The sequence below is a fragment of the Thamnophis elegans genome, chromosome 7 (assembly GCF_009769535.1).
Source record: "Thamnophis elegans isolate rThaEle1 chromosome 7, rThaEle1.pri, whole genome shotgun sequence".
Lineage (NCBI taxonomy): Eukaryota > Metazoa > Chordata > Lepidosauria > Squamata > Colubridae > Thamnophis > Thamnophis elegans.
Genome location: NC_045547.1, coordinates 83517718 through 83540633, shown reverse-complemented (window position 1 = coordinate 83540633; position 22916 = coordinate 83517718). Strand labels below are relative to the sequence as shown.

Genomic DNA, 22916 nt, shown 5'->3' with positions numbered 1-22916 from the left:
CAGGAACAGAAGGAGCAGGACGGAACAAGAATGGGAAGGGGAACAGACCAGAATAGGAACAGAACAGAGCAGGAACAGAATAAAAAAGGAACAGGAGGAGCAGGACAGAACCGGAACAGGAATGGAGCAGGAACAGAACAGGAACAGAACAGAACAAAATAGGAACAAGAGGAGCAGGACAGAACAAGAACAGGAACGGGATCAGACCAGAACAGGAACAGAATAGGAACAGAAGGAACAGGACGGAACAAGAACAGGAAGGGGAACAGACCAGAACAGGAACAGAATGGAACAAAATAGGAACAGGAACAGAGGAGCAGGACAGAACAGGAACAGGAACAGAATAGAATGGAACAGGAACAGAACAGAATAAAACAGGAACAGGAGGAGCAGGACAGAATGGGAACGGGAACAGAACAGGAACAGAACAGGAGCAGCAGGATGGATCAGGAACGGGAACAGACCAGAACAGGAACAGAACAGAGATAAACGCAAATCATTATTTTGTTACTCCCATTCCTGCTGTTGGTTTAAAAAGCTAACATTATTTAACGATATTTTTATCCGAAACACAATGCCTCACAGACTGTCTTAAAAGCCATAGAGCATTTTTTTTTTTTAAATTTCAAATATCACGGAACAGCAATCCCAAAAGTGCTTTTCCAAAAGGCCAATAACTGGACTTTTGTCTTTCCTTGAAAACCTTCCTTCAGAACTGAAGAAGCCTCCCGCGGATGAGAAGCGAAACCTCTTCAAGGAAAAAAACCCAGAAAGTCCAGTTGCCTTGAAAGTCAGCTGAAGAACTGGAGAAGCTTCTTGGAGGAGAAGCGAAACGTTTTCCAAAGGAAAACCAGAAAGTCCCGTCACCTTTTGAGAAAGCACTTTTAGGACAACCTTGGCTGACGGAGAATCTCCTCAGATATGGAGTCATAATAGCGAGTTTTACAAAACATTTTTGCCTCACAATCCAATACTTGAAGTAAATGAATGACAACAAACTGACTCATATTTGTGACGGCCGCAGTGTTCTGGGCTGACGCCATCCACTTTTACGACCTTCTGACCTGCCAATTCAATGAGGGAAGCCCGATTCACTTAACAATCGGGTTACTAACTTAACGACTATGGCGATTCGCTTAACAGCCGTGGCAAGAAAGGTCGCAAAATGAGGCAAATCGCTCTCTTAACCAATGTCTCGCTTAGCCACAGAACCTCTGTGGCGCCATTGTGGCGATAAGGACTGCCTGTCACAACCTCCTGCGGGCCGAGAGTTGTATTGGAGGATGTCGGACCTGAGCGTGTGTCTTCAGGATGTGGTTGTGTACTTGTAATTCTTCAGGCACTTCCACCGACTTGACTCCGACATACTGGAGGAGCGGCAGAGGGACCCCTGTGTCCCACGTTGTGACCCTCGGCGTGGGGTCCACCAGGCCGCTCCAGTGGGCCTGGAGGTTGGGGCAGGGAGGCGCGTACATCGCCATGGTGGAGAGATGCTCGTTGAGCTTGGAGTAATAGGAAGCTTTTATCTCCGCTATTTCTTGCTCGGTTGTAAGTCCCTCGGCCACCAGGCCCTCCGCGTAAGTATCCGGGATGCTTTTCCGGGATCTATCCAGCAAAAACGAGACACAAAAACGCACAAAATGAGGTTTTGTTTCCCAAACCTCAGCCATTTTAAGATGCATGGATTTCAATTCCCAACCATCATTTCTCTATCTTAGCTATTTTAAGATGCATGGATTTCAATTCCCAGAATTCTCACCCTTCGTATCTCAATCTTAGCCATTTTAAATTGTATGTATTTTAATTCCCAGAATCCCCCATCGTATCTCAATCATAGCTATTTTAAATTATATGGATTTCAATTCCCAGAATCCCCCACCATCATATCTCAATCGTAGCTATTTTAAATTACATGTATTTTAATTCCCAGAATCCCCCACCATCATATCTTAATCTCAAGATATATGGATCTCAGTTCCCAGAATCCCCGACTCATTGTTTCCCAATCTTAGCCGTTTTAAATTATATGTATTTTAATTCCCAGAATCCCCAATCATATCACAATCATAGCTATTTTAAATTACATGTATTTTAATTCCCAGAATCCCCCACCATCATATCTTAATCTCAAGATATATGGATCTCAGTTCCCAGAATCCCCAACTCATTGTTTCCCAATCTTAGCCATTTTAAATTATATGTATTTTAATTCCCAGAATCCCCCACCATATCTCAATCGTAGCCATTTTAACTTGTATGTATTTTAATTCCCAGAATCCCCAATCATCATATCTCAATTGTAGCTATTTCAAATTATATGTATTTTAATTCCCAGAATTCCCCACCATCATATCTCAAACATAACTATTTTAAATTATATGTATTTTAATTCCCAGAATCCCCCACCGTCGTATCTCAATCACAGCCAGTTTTAAGATGTGTGGATTTCTGGGAAGGCAGGCTGGGGAATTCTGGGAATTGAAGTCCACACATAGAAACCGATTTTAAAAATCCCTTCTTTATGGCCCTTGTCATCACCGGAACACTGCAAGCGTGAAAAACAATTCGAATTCAAGCGTCTCCAACAGATGGTCCTCTGTCTTCTTCTCCAAGTCAACTGAGAAGGAAGAGGTGCTTCTGTGGTCAACGGCTCTTCCGATTGATAATTAAGTGTTACCTGATTATTTTATACATGGTGGGGTTGGTGAAAGAGGGTTCATCGAGTTCATTGTGACCCCACTGCCGATAGCAGAGGAGGTCCACAATCACATCCTTCCGGAAGAGTCGCTGATACTCCACCGCCAGTCGGGCAGCTCTGAGAACTTCTTCTGGGTCATCTCCGTTCACGTGGACAACAGCACAGCCGACTATCTTACCTAACATGGTGGAGAGAGAGAGAGAGAGAGAGAGAGAAGAAGAAGGAGGAGGAGGAGGAGGAGGAGGAGGAGGAGGAGGAGGAGGAGGAGGAGGAGGAGGAGGAGGAGGAGGAGAAGGAGGAGGTGAAGACATACCAAAGAGGACTCCACACAACATAATTCTCTCAGAACGTCTGGTCAGGTGGAACTCCAGTTTTGGGGAATTTCCGCCTTCCTATTCAGGAACGAAACTACAAAATCATCTGTAACCGTCGTGATTCTAGATGGGACATCAATTGAAAACCATATCTGCAGAACTTGGCAAGGGGTCTCGGAGAGTCACGAACCAATTAAGCGAACTAATTGTCTCTCCTGCAAACTCCACTCCCCTTTCGCTCCTCTTTTAGTCCCTCTGGGAGGGGCCGTTCATCGTCCACCTGTGGCCTTACTCCCAAGTCAACCCCTGTTCTTTAGCTGTTCTCTTCGTCTGGCCACTCTGCACATGCGCACACTGGGAAGAGGCTCCAGCTGTTCTTCTGCCCCACTGATGTCTGACTCTGAAGCCAGCTGATATCTGGCCTACGGCTCTGGCCCCCTCTCTGCCTCCGACACAGAGCCCTCCTCAGAGCCTTCCCCAGACTCCAGGACTGGCCTATCTTCCTCCCCAACCTCCTCACTCTCCGAATCAGCTGCCAGCTCTACTGGCTGTTGGTGGGCCACAGCATGATGTGACTCACACCTGATGTGACCTCACCCACCACAACATCCTCACTTGACACACCCACACCTGACCATCACAAGATGCAGGGATCAATTGTCCTCTTTAGATTCTGCACGCATTGAACTACAGAGGATTTCACTCATTCAGCCTCCGAGTCCAATTCCAGATTTCTGCATTTTTAAACAATCCTTTTCGTAAACCCAACGAGACCTACCGATATCGCTACAATACAGAGAGGACCTTCCTCGCTCCGCCGGGGTGGTGTAGCCCAGTTGGTTATTTACGATGAGGTGGACGCTTCCCCCGATTCTGAAATGGGGTAGGTTGGAAAGGGTAAACGTTTCCGGAACAATCCCTTGGCCGGAGAACGAAGCGTCTCCGTGAACCTGTTATCCCAAAGATAAAAATGGTGTCGGTCACAAAAAAAAACTGATAAAGCCTTAACAGTTGAGCCTCCTTCCAAAAGATGGCTTTCAGAATACAAAATAACAGAGTTGGAAGGGACCTTGGAGGTCTTCTAGTCCAACCCCCTGCTCAAGCAGAAGACCCTGTCCAGTCTCTTCTTAAAAAACCTCCATTGATGGAGAAGGAAGGAAGGAAGGAAGGAAGGAAGGAAGGAAGGAAATCAGCATAGCAGAATAAGAGAGTTGGAAGGGACCTTGGAGGTCTTCTAGACCAACCCCTTGCTCCAGCAGAAGTCATGTACCATTTCAGACAATTGGCTGTCCAGTCTCTTCTTAAAAGCCTCCAGTGATGGAGCATCACTGCATCCTCTGGTTAATCGTCCCTCACTGTCAGGAAATTTCTCCTTATTTTTACTTCTCTCTTTGATTCGTTTCCATCTGTTGCTTCTTAGCCTGCCTTCAGGGCCTTTGTAGAGTAGCTTGACTCCCTCTCCTTTTGGCCAGCCCTCAAATACTACAATACTGTGATCACGTCACCCCTGATCCTTCTTTTCATTAAACTACGATTGCAGGAATACCCAATTCCTGCAACCATAAACTGTAGCTTAACAGATTTCCCGAAAGCAACTGTTCAGAGCAATTGCCCCAGGTTTAAACTGGGATATTTGTATCTAAGCATCCCCTTAAAAAAAAAAATGGGGGTGGAAAAGTACCGTATTTTTGGGAGTATAAGATGCACCTTCACCCCCCTAAAAGAGAGAGGAAATGTGAGTCTTATACACCGAATGTAGCCTCACCCACCGGCCCCCACCCTTCGGCCGTCCTCCTCCTGGCAATTTGCCTCCTTGCAGCAAACGGGGGGGGAAATGGGGCTTGTGGAGGCTGCAATAGGCTATGGCAATCCCTGCAGCCCGAAACAGCTGATGATCAGGAGAAACTGAAAGTGAAACTGTGGCAAATTGCTGGGAGGCAGAGACAGATTTTTTTTTCTTGTGCTAATCAGGCTGTTTGCTGCAAGGAGGTAAGTCAATAACTATAAATGCCTGTAGAATGTTCAAATGATTATAGACTTATTTTTTAAAGACTGCTTTATTATTGTTCTAGACAGCTGAACAAAATGAAGAAGCTTTTCAAAAAATAAATGCTTGATCTGAAGAGGCCCAGTGCTATTGTATCTTCTTTTAAATAGCAGAGAATAATGTATACTTCCAGAAAGCCACATCAATTTTAACAGCATCTGTACAAGGATAGATTGAAATGTAACAGTGTCCTGCTGTCTAATTAGACCCTGACTTACAAATGTTTGGAGTAGATCTATTTAAATAATTGGGAGAAGCTAGTGTGATTACATTTTAAGAAAACTTTCTGGCATTAATACACTGCCATAATGTACCCAGTGACGTGCGGTGAGGTTTATGGCTGGTCAGGCAGCCATTTTTTTAGACTTGTGGACTTCAACTCCCAGAATTCCACAGCCAGGCATGCTCAGTTCCGATTTAAAGCGACAGCATTTGTTTTTCTCCTTTGCTAAATAAGTTTCCTTCTTTCTTTTTCTTCTCCCTTCCCCTCCTTCCTCCCTCCCTCCCCCCTCTCTCAAACAAACACACACACAAAGTTGCACCAGGAAGTTGCTCCCTTCCCCTTCTTCCTCCCTCTCTCCCTCCCTCCCCCTCCCTCCGACCCACATGTACCTTTTCCAGCTGTTTCGGAGAGGATTTCAACTCTGCCCTTGCCTGTCATCATGAAAAGGAAAAAAAATGTAAAAGGAAAAAGGCAAGAGCTGAGGTCAGGCTGGGCTAGTTGCTGCCAGAGTCACCGTGGATGACTCTGCTTAACTGTTTTAAAAAGCATCTAAAAAAGCGCCCTCTACAGGAGGAGGCAGGAGAACAACGTGCCTCACTTATGTCAGGAATTTTTCGGCTTTTAACCCTTGCTTAACTCTGCTCCAGTGATCATAAAAAGACTAGATGAGGCACGTCGTTCTCCTGCCGCCTCCTGTAGAGGGCGCTTTTTAAGAGGCTTTTTTAAACAGTTAAGCACTAAGCAGAGTCATCCATGGTGACTCTGGCAGCAACTAGCTCAGCCTGACCTCAGCTCTTGCCTTTTTCCTTTTACATTTTTTTCCCTTTCATGATGACAGTGGTGAGGCTCTGCCTTCCCTGCCTCCACGTCTCTGAATGTACCTTTCTCCAATTCTTTGCTATTTCTATGGATCAGGCACACATGGACAGAAACACACAACAAACAGTGTATATTGTCTGTTTGCTGTTTGTTACAAGGAGGCAATTTGATGGGAGGCAGAGGCAGATTTTTTTCCCCTTCTTTTCCTCCCCGAAAGCTAGGTGCGTCTTATACTTCGGAGAGTCTTATACTCTGCAAAATACGGTAGTCTTAGCAATTGAAAACTCCCGAAGAAGCCCAGAGCAATAATTGCTCCTCCATTATCATTTTCATCATCAGCTAAGCAACATAATTTGTTTAATTCCTCTGGCATCCCTTGTTTTGTCTCTCACCTGGGGGGAAAAAAACAAGACCAGGCAGAGTCGAGTTTTTGCAATGTCTCTTACGCCCTCGGGGCACGGTTGAAAATTTAAATGATTATCTCCGATCTATCCGTCCCTCCCTCCTTCCCATTTCTTGGTCCTGTTTTTATTTTTTGGCTGGGAATTTCTCCAAATACCTGCAGGCAAATGACTTTATCTCCCGGCCGAGCCGAACTGGCTAAGGAGTAATCCCCATCCGACAACGTTTGCTGCCTCCCTCGAGTTTTGCCGACCGCCACGGGGTTGATGGCTTCCAGGTGGGAAGGGTTCGGCAACAGGATGACGTGAATCGGGCGGTGAGACCCGAAGTCCAGCTCCACCGAGGCCGTGAGGTGGGAGAGGACGTCCCCAATGGCAGCGGAGTCCTCCGGGAATTCGCTCAAGCCTTGCATCTTACGAAACATCAGCTTTGGGCGGGAAAGCAAGAAGAGAATGGCGGGTGACTCACCTCCGCGGTTTTTGAATAATGAGAAATTTTCTTGCGGGGCTACCAGATTCTGCAACGGCTTTGGCCATCCGTCTGGTAAACACGCAAGATTCGTTTTTTCTCGTCATCTACATGGATGTATCCGGACTAGACAGTGTTGTTTCTCTGTGTCATAGAATATAAGGGTGGGCGTATGCATTGTTTTGTATTTATTTATTCATTTTGTCATGATTATGTGGTGTGCATTGGAGGTGGTGACCCTTTGAGAGCTGCATGCAAAGAATTTTTGTTTTAATGTACGCTAATTAGCGTACATTGAAAGTGACAATAAAGTTATTATTCTGTTCTGTTCTGTTTTGTTCCATTCCCTATTCTCTCTTCTCTTCTCTTCTCTTTTCCCTTCCCTTCCCTTCCATTCCATTCCATTCCATTCTATTCTATTCTATTCCATTCCATTCTATTCCATCTCTTCTCTTTTTCCCCTCCCTTATTCTATCCTATCTTATCTATCCTATCGTCTATATTCCATATGCCACTCCATTTTCTGTTGTGGCCCAGCAGGAGCCATTGGAGCTGCCACCAGACTCCAACAGCGAGGGGCCCTCTGAGTCGGCTCTGGAGGATGTGGAGGACCCTGGACAGGGTTCCGACTCCGAGCAGGGCGCATAGAGGTTGGTTGGCCACCAGGTGGCGCCTGAGCCTTGGACCAGTGGGGAGGAGACGAGAGTGATCCAGAAGCCAGCAGTGAATTCTTCCTGGATGCCATCGAAGAGCTACTAGGCGTCAGAAACAATTACCTCCTGTAATTGCGCTCAGCTGGTGGTCATTAGGCTCTTCTCTAGACTATAAAAAAGACTGCTGGTGCACACGGCCCTCTTGCAGAAGTCAATGCATTGACTAAAGAGAACTGTTGTAACTAACTTGGCAGGCTGGATTGCTGCCAAGGCTTGTCTGAGTCGCTGCCAAGGTCCTTATCTGTTTGTTTGCTTGGCTTTCAGCCACCGAGATTTTGGTCTTGTTATTAAAGGACATTCCAGTTAAGCTTGTCTCGGCTTTCGTTACTGGATGGATGAGGGGGTCAGAACAATTTTCTATTCTATTCTTCTTTCTATTCTATTCTATACTATTCTCTATTCTATTCTATTCTATTCTCTATCCCTGTTTAAAAACCCACCCCTTTCCTCACCTCGGGTGGGAAGTGAAGGAGGCCTGTGAGGAGATTAAGTCTTCCCCGGTGTGGCATCCCGAGGACAATATCCGTTACGCCGCTATACGAGGACATCTTCAGCAATTCATGGAAGAAGCCCATCATGCTCTCCGCCCCTTCGCCCCCGTAGCGCTTCACTGTTGCAAACTTGGTGGCTAGGAAGCGGTCAAACTCCTGTGAAAAGTAAAACCTTGGCGTTAGGGATTTAACTCACTTCATTGGCCACCCCAGCTTCTAATGTACAGGCAGTCCTCGACTTACAACCAAAGTTACAACGGCACTGAAAAAGTGAGTTAGGACCATTTTTGAAACTTAGAAGTCTCCCCATGATCACGTGATCCAAATTCAGACACTTGGCAACTGACTCATAGTTATGACGGTCACATTATCCCAGGATCACGTGATTCCCCTTTTGCGACCTTCTGGCAAACAAAGCCAATGGAGGAGGACGGATTCATTTAACGACCGTGTTACTAACTTTACAACTGCAGTGATTCGCTTACCAACCGTGGCAAGGAAGATCGTAAAATGGGGCAAAATTCACTTCGCAACTTTCTCACTTTGGAGCTCCATTGTGGTTATAAGTCGAGGAGCCACTGGGCTCCCTGCTAAAGATGAAATTGTACAGCCTATCAGTTGTTGATTAGAATATAATTTATTTATTTTTTTAAAAAGGATATATAAAATAAAGCCTAAAAGAATTTTAGACTCTTTCCCACCTCTTTAAATTTAATCCTATATTTTTACAGGATGTTTGACATTTATACTAGCCTGGTGTTCTGACTGAAGCTTCCTAAGAGCATGAAATAAACTCCTTGTCCCGAGGAAAACCCCTTTTATTAAATGGCTGTGAATTCTGCTCCATCACATCCAGCTTTCAATGGAGGATTTATAGTCACAGACCTTATCTGGCTTGGAGAGCTGCCAGGATGATCTCTGCAGAACTTGGCAAGGAATCTCGGAGAGTCACGAACCAATGAAGCGAACTGATTGTCTCCTGCAAACTCCACTCCCCTTTCTCTCCTCTATTATTCCCTATGGAAGGGGCCGTTCATCGTCCACCTGTGGCCTTACTCCCAAATCACCCCGTTCTTTAGCTGTTCCCTTCCTCTGGCAGCTCTGCGCATGCGCATACTGGGAAGAGGCTCCAGCTGTTCTTCTGCTTCACTGATGTCTGACTCTGAAGGCAGCTGATAACTCCCTGATGGCCCTGGCCCCCTCTCTGCCTCCGACACAGAGCCCTCATCAGAGCCTTCCCCAGACTCCAGGACTGGCCCATGTCCCTCCACAACCTCCTCACTGTCCGAATTTGCTGCCAGCTCCAATGCCCACTGGAGCCACAACACCTGGTTACAGATAACAAATGATATTTGTTATCTAGGCCATCCTTCTGGTAAACTCCTACGATTCATTTTTCCTCGCCGTTTACATATACACCTCTGAACTAGACGGTGTTGTTTCTCTGTGTCATGTAATATCTATGCATGTGCATACTTTTTATTTACTTATTTATTTTCTTGTCCTGTTTATGTACTATATACTGTAGGTGGAGAGCCTTGGAGAGCTGTATGCAGAGAAATTCCATTTGAATGCATGCCGATTAGCACGCATTCAAAGTGACAATAAAGTTATTCAGTCTATCAATAAGACAGTCGACCTTAACCTTCTCTCTGGAAATCGGGTGTTTTTCAAACCAAGGTCCTCAGTTCCTCCTGGCTGTGGAGAGATCGATTCATTGGACTTTGTACACTGCTCACGCAGTCACCCCTGGGCCAGTATAAATACACAGTGCGCTAATTTGAACCTCAAACAAATGTTTGGCGCTTATCTTCTGTATTTCTGTAATAAGGCTGAGATCAGCACGGACTATATTGACTTTGTTCTACAAACCCCAGGAGATAGATAGATAGATAGATAGATAGATAGATAGATAGATAGATAGATAGGTCGGTCGGTCGGTCGGTCGGTCGGTAGGTAGGTAGGTAGGTAGGTAGGTAGGTAGGTAGATGATAGATAGATAGAAAGATAGATAGATAGATAGATAGATAGATAGATACATATAGATAGATGATAGATAGATAGATCATACGTATAGATAGATAGATAGATAGATAGATGATAGATAGATAGATAGATAGATAGATAGATAGATAGATAATAGATATAGATGGATAGAGATAGGTAGGTAGGTAAGTAGGTAGGTAGGTAGGTAGGTAGGTAGGTAGATAGATAGATAGATAGATAGATAGATAGATAGATAGATAGATAGATAATAGATATAGATGGATACAGATAGGTAGGTAGGTAAGTAGGTAGGTAGGTAGGTAGATAGATAGATAGATAGATAGCTAAAGATAGATACATATAGATAGATGATAGATAGATAGATAGATAGATCATACGTATAGATAGATAGATAGATAGATAGATAGATAGATAGATAGATAGATAGATAGATAGATAGATAGATAGATAGATACAAGACAGGAACAGAGATAAGAGATACTTCTACCCTCAACTGTGCCATTAGTATAATGGATATTTCTTTCTGCATTTCAATGAGCAGACATGCCTACGATGCACCTGAGATTCTAGCATGATCTTGGACAAATACTTTTTCTCTTCGGTAGTAAAAGCTTCTTGCTTCAGTTCCTCAAACCGTTTGGCCATCCACTCCTTCTCTTGCATGCTGGACAGCTGGCTGGTCTCTATGGAGATATGTCCACAGAAGATGTCCTCCAGGTAAGACAGGACATCTTCGAGCGAGGCTTCCTCCTTCCCCATGTTCAAAAGCCCTGAAGTGGAAGGAAGGAAAAGAAAGACAGAAAGGAGGAAAGAAGGAAGGAAAGAAGGAAAGAGGAAGGAAGAAAGGAAAGAAGGAAGAAAAGAAAAGAAAGAAGGAGGGAGGGAAGGAAGGAAAGAAGGAAGAAGGGAAAGAAGGAAGGAAAATAAAGGAAGGAAGGAAACAAAGAAGGAAAGATGGAAAAAAGAAAGGAAGGAAGGAAGGAATGAAACAAAGAAGGAAGGAAGGAAGGAAGGAAGGAAGGAAGGAAAGAAGGAAAGAGGAAGGAAGGAAGGAAAGAAAAGAAAGAAAGAAGGAGGGAGGGAGGGCAGGAAGGAAAGAAGGAAGGAAGGAAAATAAAGGAAGGAAGGAAAGAAAGAAGGAAAGAAAGAAGGAAAGAAGAAAGGAAGGAAGGAATGAAACAAAGAAGGAAAGAAGGAAGGAAAGAAAAGAAAGAAAGAAGGAGGGAGGGCAGGAAGGAAAGAAGGAAGAAGGGAAAGAAGGAAGGAAAATAAAGGAAGGAAACAAAGAAGGAAAGAAAGATGGAAAGAAGAAAGGAAGGAAGGAAGGAATGAAACAAAGAAGGAAAGAAGGAAGGAAAGAAGGAAGGAAAGAAGGAAAGAGGAAGGAAGGAAGGAAAGAAGGAAGGAAAGAAAAGAAAGAAAGAAGGAGGGAGGGCAGGAAGGAAAGAAGGAAGAAGGGAAAGAAGGAAGGAAAATAAAGGAAGGAAGGAAAGAAGAAGGGAAAGAAGGAAGGAAAATAAAGGAAGGAAGAAAAGAAGGAAAGAAGGAAGGAAGGAATGAAACAAAGAAGGAAAGAAGGAAAGAAGGAAGGAAGGAAGGAAGAAAGAAAGAAAGAAAGAAAGAAAGAAAGAAAAGCTATTCACCAGTGTTCAACCATCAAAGATTCCAACAATAACACAAATGTTCTTTCTCCTTGCAAAACCTTCAGCTGCGTTTGACTCTGGTGGAGTTTTTAGGCCTATTCATGGCAACCGAAGAGAGCCAATTTGGCCCAAGGGTTAAGGCACCTAGAAACTAGGAGATTGTGAGTGACTTTGGGCCAATCACCAGGAGACTGGGAGTTCTACCATGAAAGCTAACTGGGTGACTTTGGGCCAGTCCTCTCTTAGCCCAACCCACCTCACAGGGATGATTTTGCAGGAAAAATAGGAGACAGATGTTTTGGATTTATTCACCACCTTAAGTTGTTTATACAAAAATAATAAAGGTGGGATATCCATCAATAAAATAACATACAGTACGGAATAGTTTGTCATTACTCTGTTTTGGGATTATTATTATTTTTTCGTTTTCTCAGCCTAGTTTCCAGCTTTTGGGTTTCCTGATGAACTTCACCCATGTACAATCAGGGTCAACTCCACTTAACTTCTCCGTTCTCAGATCTTCCACCACTGCAGTAAAAGTCATTTCTGACTGGGTAAGGTAAGGTACAAGGTAAAGCTTCTCCTTGCACATGTGTGCTAGTCGTTCCTGACTCTAGGGGTTGGTGCTCATCTCCGTTTCAAAGCCGAAGAGCCAGCGCTGCCTGAAGACATCTCTGTGGTCATGTGGCCGGCATGACTCAATGCCGAAGGCGCACGGAACGCTGTTCCCTTCCCACCAAAGATGGTTCCTATTTTTCTACTTGCATTTTTACCTGCTTTTGAACTACTAGGTTGGCAGAAGCTGGGACAAGTCACAAGAGCTCACTCCGTTACGCACTGCTAGGGATTTGAACCGCCGAATTGCAGACCTTTCTGATTGACAAGCTCAGCGTTTAAGCCACTGAGCCACCACGTCCCTATATTCTGAACCGGGATACAACTGTAAAAAAGACCCACACCGTAACGATTTAACGTTACCTGCTGTATTGAAAGGACCTTGTAAGGTTTCTGCCAACACCTGAATTTCCGGCACCGCCTCCATCACAGCCCGGCCAGTAAAGAGAGGATTGATTTTGGCAGCTTTGTGGCCATGTTCGTGGTACGCCGTCACTAAACGAGCCAGTCCATGGTCGGCTGCAAATTAAAGAGAAGAAGTGTAATTTTAGCGTTTTTTTTTTTCAAAAACGCTAGCAAAAAATGATGTTTATCACATTTACGACCGTCACTGCCTCCCTGTGGTGACAGGATCAAAATTCAGACACTTGGCAACTCATTTATTTCATTTCATTTATTAAATTTATATGCCGCCCAATCCCGAAGGACTCCGGGCGGCTTACAAAAGAAGAAAGAAAAGAGAAAGAAAAGGAAAATAAGAAAAGGATAGTTTAAAATTCACAGGACACGCATTCGTTCTAATCGGGGCTGGACCTCAACAGTGAGGTCAACAGCCTCAGGCCTGCCGGAACAGCCAGGTTTTAACGGCTTTCCTGAAGGCCATGAGAGTGGGTAAGGTCCGGACCTCTGGGGGTAGCTGATTCCACAGGGTCGGGGCAGCCACAGAGAAGGCTCTCCTCCGGGGGCCCGCCAGCCGACACTGTCCGGCTGACGGCCTCCAAAGGAGGCTCACCCTGTGGGATCTTATCGGCCGTTGGGAGGTGTGTGGCAGTAGGCGGTCTCGCAGATACACTGGTCCTGAGCCTTGTAGGGCTTTAAAGGTGATAACCAACACCTTGAATTGCGTCCGGAGACCAATGGGGAGCCAGTGCAACTCGCGGAGGACAGGTGTAATATGGGTGTATCTCGGTACACCCAATATCGCTCGCGCAGCTGCATTCTGGACTCGCTGTAGTCTCCGAACGCTTTTCAAGGGTAGCCCCATGTAGAGCGCATTGCAATAATCGAGCCTTGAGGTGACTCGTATTTGAGGTGACTCGTACTGCAGTACTGCACCCTAACCACTGTGCCACCTCGGCTCCTTTAACTTCCATACATCAGCAACTGGGATGGTTTGCTGACGGGATTACTGCCGGTTCGGTGCGTGTGCAATTTTGCGCATAACTTCCTCGCTTTGCTCGTGCGCACGCTTAACGTGCCACGCCTCCCAGGGAGCCGGTTCGGAGGCATGGCAAGCCTGGGTCACTGCTGGTTCTGGCAAACCAGCCCGGCAAACTACTACCGGTTCAGCCGAATCGGTCCAAACTGGTAGGAACCCACCCCTGATCAGCAATCTCTACTAGGATGTTACATCTCAAATATGTTGTTAATCTTGTTGCTACGTAGGACTCAAATACTCTGATTGGGCAGGACTAATAACCCAGTTGGGGGGCACTTCTGTTGAGTTGTGGGTGTCCAGAGCAGGAAGGGGGGGGGTGGGGGGGGGAGGGCAGGAACTTAAAACAAGATTTGTTTAGAAGGAAACTGGATTGATTCCTGCCCTGTAATGAAATTTAGTTGAAAAGTAAAAATGGGTTTTTTCCCTCATCATGGCAGAAATTGTGGGGTAAGTGCCAGGAGAGCTGCCCTCGCCAAAGGCAAAACCATCTCACACAGGTTTACTCGGGGTTTAGGAAAGCCGTATTTTCTCCTATATGTTTGTTTTAAGAGGGGCAGAGAAGGAGCCTCTCCCCTCCTCGGCCGCAGGAGGAAGCCTGATCCAGCAAGAAGGAACCCAGAAGATCCCTGATCTGCCAGTATGGTGATGATCAAGTCACTTTCATCCACATGCCTTTGAAGTTCAACTTTATAGAGGCTGGGTAATTATAATAACAATCAAAAGCTAGTTTTCAGGGGAGGAGGGGCAGAAGGAAGAGCCCACCTGGCATTACAAGGATTTCAAGCTATCTGGCCTGGAGAGGCAACTAGGAACTCAAGCCATCCTCTCCCTTCCTCTCTCCCTTTTTCCCTTCCTCCTTCCTCCCTCCCTCTGCATCCCCTTCCTTCTTCCATCTCTTTTCTTCCTTCCCTTTCTTTTCTTCCTTCCCTTTCTCCTCTTCCTTCCTTCTACTCCTCCCCTCCCTTCCTTTCCTTTCTCTTCCTGTCTTCCTTCCTTCTACTCATCCCCTCCCTCCCTTTCTCTTTGTCATTTCTATTTCATTCCTTCCTCTCTGTCATTCCTATTTCCTTTCTTCCTCCCTTCCTCTCTCATTTCTATTTCCTCCCTCCCTTCCTCTGTGTCATTCCTATTTCCTTTCTTCCCCTCTCATTCCTATTTCCTCCCTCCCTTCCTCTCTGTCCTTCCTTCCTTTCTCTGTCATTCCTATTTCCTTCCTCCCTTCCTCTCTGTCATTCCTTCCTTCCTTTCTCTGTCATTCCTATTTCCTCCCTCCCTTCCTCCTTTCCTCTCTGTCATTCCTATTTCCTTTCTTCCTCCCTTCCTCTCTCATTCCTATTTTCTCCCTCCCTTCCTCTGTGTCATTCCTATTTCCTTCCTTCCTTTCTCTCTGTCATTCCTATTTCCTTCCTTCCTTTCTCTCTTATTCCTATTTTTCCCTCCCTTCCTCTCTGCCATTCCCATTTCCTTCCTTCCTTCCTCTCTGTCATTCCTATTTCCTTCCTCCCTTCCTCTCTAATTCCTATTTCCTCCCTGCCTGGGAGTCATTCCTGTTTCCTTCCTTCCTTCCTTCCTTCCTTCCTTCCTTCCTTCCTTCCTTCCTTCTTTCCTCTCTGTCATTCCTATTTCCTTTCTTCTTCCCTTCCTCTCTGATTCCTATTTCCTCCCTCCCTTCCTCTCTGTCATTCCTTCCTTCCTTCTTTCCTCTCTGTCATTCCTATTTCCTTCCTTCCTTCCTTCCTTCCTTCCTCTCTGTCATTCCTATTTCATTTCTTCCTCCCTTCCTCTCTCATTCCTATTTCCTCCCTCCCTTCCTCTCTGTCATTCCTTCCTTCCTTCTTTCCTCTTTGTCATTCCTATTTCCTTTCTTCCTCCCTTCCTCTCTCATTCCTATTTCCTCCCTCCCTTCCTCTCTGTCATTCCTTCCTTCCTTCTTTCCTCCCTGCCTTCCTCGGTGTCATTCCTATTTCCTACCTTCCTTCCTTCCTTCCTTCCTCTCTGTCATTCCTATTTCCTTTCTTCCTCCCTTCCTCTCTCATTCCTATATCCTCCCTCCCTTCCTCTCTGTCATTCCTTCCTTCCTTCTTTCCTCTCTGTCATTCCTATTTCCTTCCTTCCTTCCTCTCTGTCATTCCTATTTCCTTTCTTCTTCCCTTCCTCTCTGATTCCTATTTCCTCCCTCCCTTCCTCTCTGTCATTCCTTCCTTCCTTCTTTCCTCTCTGTCATTCCTATTTCCTTCCTTCCTTCCTTCCTCTCTGTCATTCCTATTTCATTTCTTCCTCCCTTCCTCTCTCATTCCTATTTCCTCCCTCCCTTCCTCTCTGTCATTCCTTCCTTCCTTCTTTCCTCTCTGTCATTCCTATTTCCTTCCTTCCTTCCTTCCTCTCTGTCATTCCTATTTCATTTCTTCCTCCCTTCCTCTCTCATTCCTATTTCCTCCCTCCCTTCCTCTCTGTCATTCCTTCCTTCCTTCTTTCCTCTCTGTCATACCTATTTCCTTCCTTCCTTCCTCTCTGTCATTCCTATTTCCTTTCTTCTTCCCTTCCTCTCTGATTCCTATTTCCTCCCTCCCTTCCTCTCTGTCATTCCTTCCTTCCTTCTTTCCTCTCTGTCATTCCTATTTCCTTCCTTCCTTCCTTCCTTCCTCTCTGTCATTCCTATTTCATTTCTTCCTCCCTTCCTCTCTCATTCCTATTTCCTCCCTCCCTTCCTCTCTGTCATTCCTTCCTTCCTTCTTTCCTCTCTGTCATTCCTATTTCCTTCCTTCCTTCCTTCCTTCCTCTCTGTCATTCCTATTTCATTTCTTCCTCCCTTCCTCTCTCATTCCTATTTCCTCCCTCCCTTCCTCTCTGTCATTCCTTCCTTCCTTCTTTCCTCTCTGTCATTCCTATTTCCTTCCTTCCTTCCTTCCTCTCTGTCATTCCTATTTCATTTCTTCCTCCCTTCCTCTCTCATTCCTATTTCCTCCCTCCCTTCCTCTCTGTCATTCCTTCCTTCCTTCCTTTCTGTCATTCCTATTTCCTTCCTTCCTTCCTTCCTTCCTTTCCTTCCTCTCCGTCATTCCTATTTCATTTCTTCCTCCCTTCCTCTCTCATTCCTATTTCCTCCCTCCCTTCCTCTCTGTCATTCCTTCCTTCCTTCTTTCCTCTCTGTCATTCCTATTTCCTTCCTTCCTTCCTTCCTCTCTGTCATTCCTATTTCATTTCTTCCTCCCTTCCTCTCTCATTCCTATTTCCTCCCTCCCTTCCTCTCTGTCATTCCTTCCTTCCTTCTTTCCTCTCTGTCATTCCTATTTCCTTCCTTCCTTCCCTCCCTCCTCCTCCTCCTCCTCCTGGGCATCCCCCCCCCCTCCGTCCCACCTGCTGGCCGCCAGGATGCCGCTCGCTCAGCGCCCCCGCGGGGCTCCTGCTCCGCTTGGCCGGGCTTGTAGCCGTAGACGCCGCGCTCGCTGTGGTAGCCGGCGCGGCCCCGGGGCCAGCGGGCCAGCAGCGGCCTCCAGCCGGCCAAGCAACGCGCAGCCATCGCGGCCATCCGGCTCGGCTGGTCCCGGGAGAGAGAGGCGACGCCCCGCCCCCCCTGACAACGCCCCCGGCCCCGATTGGGGGAGGCGGGGAGGAGGGGGCGGAGGACACGCCCACAGGGAATGAGCGGGGAGGGGGGGGCAGGGCAGCCCCTTCTCCCCTCTGGCGAATTGCAAACTCTGCCAAAGGCAACAAGTTTGCATCGAATGTTTGCATCATTACAATGTTTCCATCGAGAAGAGAAGAATGGAATGAAGAATAGAATAGAAATAGAATAAGAAATAATAGAGAATATAGAATATGATAAATGGAATGGAATGGAAGAGAAGAGAAAAAAGAGAAGGGAAGGGAAGAATGGAATGAATATAGAATAGAATAGAAATAGAATAAGAAATAATAGAGAATAGAGAATATAATAAATGGAAAGGAAGGGAAGAGAAGAAAAAAGAGAAAAGAGAAGAGAAGGGAGGAATGGAATGAATGTAGAACAGAAATAGAATAAGAAATAATAGAGAATATAATAAATGGAAAGGAAGGGAAGAGGAGAATGGAATGAAGAATAGAATAGAAAAGAAAAGAAATAGAATAAGAAATAATATAGAATATAGAATAGAATAAATGGAATGGAATGGAAGAGAAGAGAAAAGGGAAGGGAAGAATGGAATGAATATAGAATAGAATAGAAATAGAATAAGAAATAATAGAGAATAGAGAATATAATAAATAGAAAGGAAGGGAAGAAAAGAATGGAATGAATATAGAATAGAATAGAAATAGAATAAGAAATAATAGAGAATATAATAAATGGAAGGGAAGAGAAGACATGAAAAAAGAGGAGAAGAGGGAAGAATGAAATGAATATAGAATAGAACAGAAATAGAATAAGAAATAATAGAGAATAGATAATATAATAAATGGAAGGGAAGAGAAGAGAAGAATGGAATGAATATAGAATGGAATGGAATACAATACAATACAATACAATACAATACAATACAATACAATACAATACAATACAATACAATACAATACTTTATTGGCCAAATGTGGTTGGACACACAAGGAATTTGTCTTTGGGGCAGATGCTCTCAGTGTCCATAAAAAGGCAAGATAAATTTGTCAGGAATCCTAAGATACAACACTTAATGACAGTCAGAGGATAGAAATAAGCAATCAGGAAACAATCAATATCAATATAAATCGTAAGGAAACAAGCCACAAAGTTACAGTCCTGCAGTCATAAGTGGGAGGAGATGGGTGATAGGAACGATGAGAAGACTAATAGTAATAGTAACGCAGCCTTTGTAAATGGTTTGACAGTGGTTTGGGGATTAGTTGTTTAGCAGAGTGATGGCGTTCGGGGAAAAAGCTGTTCTTGTGCCGAGTTGTGTTGGTGTGCAGTGGCCTATTGTGTCGTTTTGAGGGTAGGAGTTGAAACACTTTATGCCCAGGATGTGAGGGGTCTGTAGATATTTTCACGTCCCTCTTTTTGACTCCTGCAGTGTCCAGGTCCTTAAATGGAAGGCAGGTTGGCATCTAATACTTCTAATTGCTATTTCTGTATCATCAAATTTTCTTGATGTAGGTAGTCCTTGATTTACGGCCACCACAGATGCCAACATATCTGTTGCTAAGCGAGACGGTTGTTCAGCATGCCACGGAATTTCATTTTAGTGTATGCCAACTAGTGTAGATTCAAAGTGACAATAAGGTAAAGAAGGACATGATAGCAGTCTTCCAATATCTAAGGGGCTTCCCCAAAGAAGAAGTGAGGTCAACATATTTTCCAAAGCATCAGAAGGCAGCACAAGAAACAATGGATGGAAACTAACCAAGGAGAGAAACAACATAGAGCTAAGGAGGAAGTTAGCAATAGCAATAGCAGTTAGACTTATATACCGCTTCATGGGGCTTTCAGCCCTCTCTAAGCGGTTTACAGAGTCAGCATATCGCCCCCACAGTCTGGGTCCTCATTTCACCCACCTGGGAAGGATGGAAGGCTGAGTCAACCTTGAGCCGGTGAGATTTGAACCGCTGAACTGCAGATAACAGTCAGCTGAAGTGGCCTGCAGTACTGCACCCTAACCACTGCGCCTCCTGACAGTGAAGACAATTAACCAGTGGAATAGCTGGCCACCAGAGATTGTGAATGTTCCAACACTGGAATTTTTGAAACAAAGAGGTTGGACCATCCTTTGTCTGAAATGGTATAAGGTCTCAATTATATATTATACAGGATGTCCTCAACTTACAATAGTACCATTAGTGACCGTTAAAATTGCAACAGTGACTCATGGCCAATTTTTACATTTAAAACCTTCCTAGCACCCCCATAATCATGTAATCAAAATTCAGGCGTTTGTTCAACATTGATAAGAGACATTTATTAAGTGAGTTTTGCGCCGTTTTACGACTCTTCTTGCCACCGTTGTTAAGAGAACCACTGCGGCATTAAATGAGTAACCCAGTTGTTAAGTGATTCCGGCTTCCCCGTTGACGTTGCTCATCAGAAGGTGACCAGAAGGTGACATTGCAACCGTCATAAATACGAGTCAGCTCCCAAGCATCTGAATTTTGATCACGTGACCCATCGGGATGCTGCAATGGTCATAAGTGTGAAAAATGGTCATAAATCATTTTTCCCCAGTCCCGGTATAACTTTGAACGGTTGAATGAAGGCAAAAGATTTTTAGTGCAATGATTTCACACTAAACAAAATAAACTGAGGATTATCTATATAGTCATCCAGATTTTGCAGCTAATTAATATACATACATGTTACCACTACTAATTACAATTAATTGTAAATTGAATGTGCTAGAATATATCTTGAGTTTCTTTGGGGGACGGAGGGGGAATTTTTCTATCTTCATTTCTAGCTTGTTTTATATTACATTAAAACAATATTCAATTCTTGCTTTAAACTCTACCAGCTACCTAAGGTCATTGGCTTAACACAGCACACTATTAATAGGGAAAAGAAAACTTGCATTGATTTCTTGATATCCAAAATTAATATCACTTTCCCCCCGAAACTAATACAGGGTCTTATTTTCTTTTGACCCCTGAAAATAACGCTTGAGCTTATTTTCAGGGAGGTCTTATTATTTTTGAGGTGCTGAAGGCGGCGAGCATGGGATTATAGCAATAGCAATAGCAGTTAGACTTATATACCGCTTCATAGGGCTTTCAGCCCTCTCTAAGCGGTTTACAGAGTCAGCATATTGCCCCCACAGTCTGGGTCCTCATTTCACCCACCTCGGAAGGATGGAAGGCTGAGTCAACCCTGAGCCGGTGAGATTTGAACCGCCGAACTGCAGCTAACAGTCAGCTGAAGTGGCCTGCAGTGCTGCACTCTAACCATTGCGCCACCTCAGCTCTATTATTATCCGGGGAGGGCTTATTTTCAGGGAAACAGGGTACCTGATTTAATTTGCATTTCTGATAGAATTATGGTAGAGCAAGAATTGTAAGTGGCAGTGAGATCATTACTTTGCTCCTCCAATTCATCACTATAAACAGCTGAGCCCATTAACTGGCAAAATATTCTGTTTAATTACGCCTTTTAAACGTTCCCAGGGAGTTTTGCATATCCAGTTTTCTAGTTTCTGGGGGAAAAAAATCTTCCAACCCTAAACAGTTATCATATTTCACAAAGCTCTGAAAGCTGATTTTGATCCCAGATGTGGACCCAGCTGTCACTGACCCCTCGGTTTTTTTTGTTCTTTCTTATATCTTGGTTTGTGCATTTGGTTATTTTTTTAAAAAAACTTCTATATTCTATTTTCTATATCATCCAGAATCCATTGGGATTGAGTGGCTTTAAAATTCAAGTAAATAAGAATAAACATTGGAAGTGGAATCCTGCCAAGGGTAGGGTATGTATCAGGATTACAAGCCAGTTGCCCTCTGAGACAAGTAAATGTTTACATAGCAACTACAGCTATACTACAGCTTACCTTTAATAGCATCAACATTTCTCATTTCTTTCTTCGTTGTTTATATTATGGATGGACCAGCCACATGCAATATGAGGAAGTTGCAGTGCTGGCACAATGTGTATAACATGTTGACACTGGTGTAATGAGACTGGGTGTTTGTTAATATGATTTAGTGGGTTAGGGATATTTTTTCTTCTCCTTTTTTGTCTTCACTGTGAGTTGTATTGTGTTGGTGGTGATAGCAATAGCAGTTAGATTTATATACCACTTCATAGGGCTTTCAGCCCTCTCTAAGCGGTTTACAGAGTCAGCATATTGCCCCCACAGTCTGGGTCCTCATTTCACCCACCTCGGAAGCATGGAAAGCTGAGTCAACCTTGAGCCGGTGAGATTAGAACCGCTGAACTGCAGATAACAGTCAGCTGAAGTGGCCTGCACCCTAACCACTGCGCCACCTTGGCTCTGTGCCACCTCAGATGCACTGAGGGAACTCAACCAATCTCATTGTGCATATATTGTGCACTGACAATAAAGTATTATTATTATTATTATTTGTATTTGTACTCAGTTTGTGCAATTTTTCTGCATCCACATATTAAATGTGAAACAGTTTTGACTTTGACTTTGTTGTTGCAAAGTCGGCAGTTTGGATTGTCAGTGGATTATTATTATCATCATTATTATAATAAAAGCTTTCTTTCAGCAATAAGAAAATGTTTGCATGAATCCAATTTCGACTGGGTTTAATTAAAACCAAGACAACTACAATAAATATCGCCTGATCTTTATCCAGAAGTACTTGATTAAGTCTACTGAAATCTATGAAAATATAAACTCTGGTTTGCTTAAGAGCAGAAGAGAACAGAACAACAGTTGAAAGGGACCTTGGAGGTCTTCTAGCCCAACCCCCTTGCTCAAGCAGGAGACTATACCATTCGAGATAAATGGCTGTCCAATGTCTTCTTAAAAACTTCCAGTGTTGGAGAATTCACAACTTCTGGAGGCAAGTCGTTCCACTGATTAATTGTTTTAACTGTCATGATATTTCTCTCTAGTTTTAGGTTGCTTCTCCCCTCTCCTTGTTTCATTCTTCCATTTATTGACATAAATGGTTTTTCGGAACAGTGCAAGGACCTAATCAGGGGGAAGTGTAAGAAAAAAAATGTTTTCTTACTTTTAAACCCTGGTTTAATGTTAAATGTTAGTTAAATGTTAGTTAAACAATAAAAATGCTTGGTTTGAATCTCTGACTGGGATTGGGAGTGATTTTTTTAAAAGATTTTTTTTAAAAAAAGATGCCTAATTAAACTTTAGGGTGAATATCTTGCATTCATTCCCCCCTCTCTGAAAGAATTTAGAATGTTAGATTAGAATAGAGCTGGAAGGGACCTTGATGTCTTTTAGTCCAGACCTCTGCTCAAGCAGGAGACCCTATACTATTTCATAGAATAGCAGGGTTAGAAGGGACCCTGGGGGCCATCTAGTCCAACCCCCTGTTCCATCAGGAAATCGTCTGGATTATTTTGGGATTATCGTCTGGATTATTATTATTATTATTATTATTATTATTTCAGATAA

The 22916-nt window shown here is 44.1% G+C and overlaps 1 protein-coding gene across 1 annotated transcript in view; it reads right to left on the bottom strand.

The window, feature by feature from the left end:
* DHTKD1 (dehydrogenase E1 and transketolase domain containing 1) overlaps positions 1-17440 on the bottom strand; it is a 29286-nt gene extending 11846 nt beyond the window's left edge. The window contains exons 1-8 of the mRNA XM_032220700.1: positions 17236-17440; positions 12804-12959; positions 10741-10952; positions 8137-8331; positions 6661-6930; positions 3791-3962; positions 2678-2876; positions 1293-1605 (exon numbers count right to left, since the gene is read on the bottom strand). Of these exons, the coding sequence (XP_032076591.1) occupies positions 1293-1605; positions 2678-2876; positions 3791-3962; positions 6661-6930; positions 8137-8331; positions 10741-10952; positions 12804-12959; positions 17236-17407 (1689 nt within the window). The 5' untranslated portion in view covers positions 17408-17440. The remainder of the gene's footprint in view (positions 1-1292; positions 1606-2677; positions 2877-3790; positions 3963-6660; positions 6931-8136; positions 8332-10740; positions 10953-12803; positions 12960-17235) is intronic.
* Positions 17441-22916: the final 5476 nt, after the last annotated feature.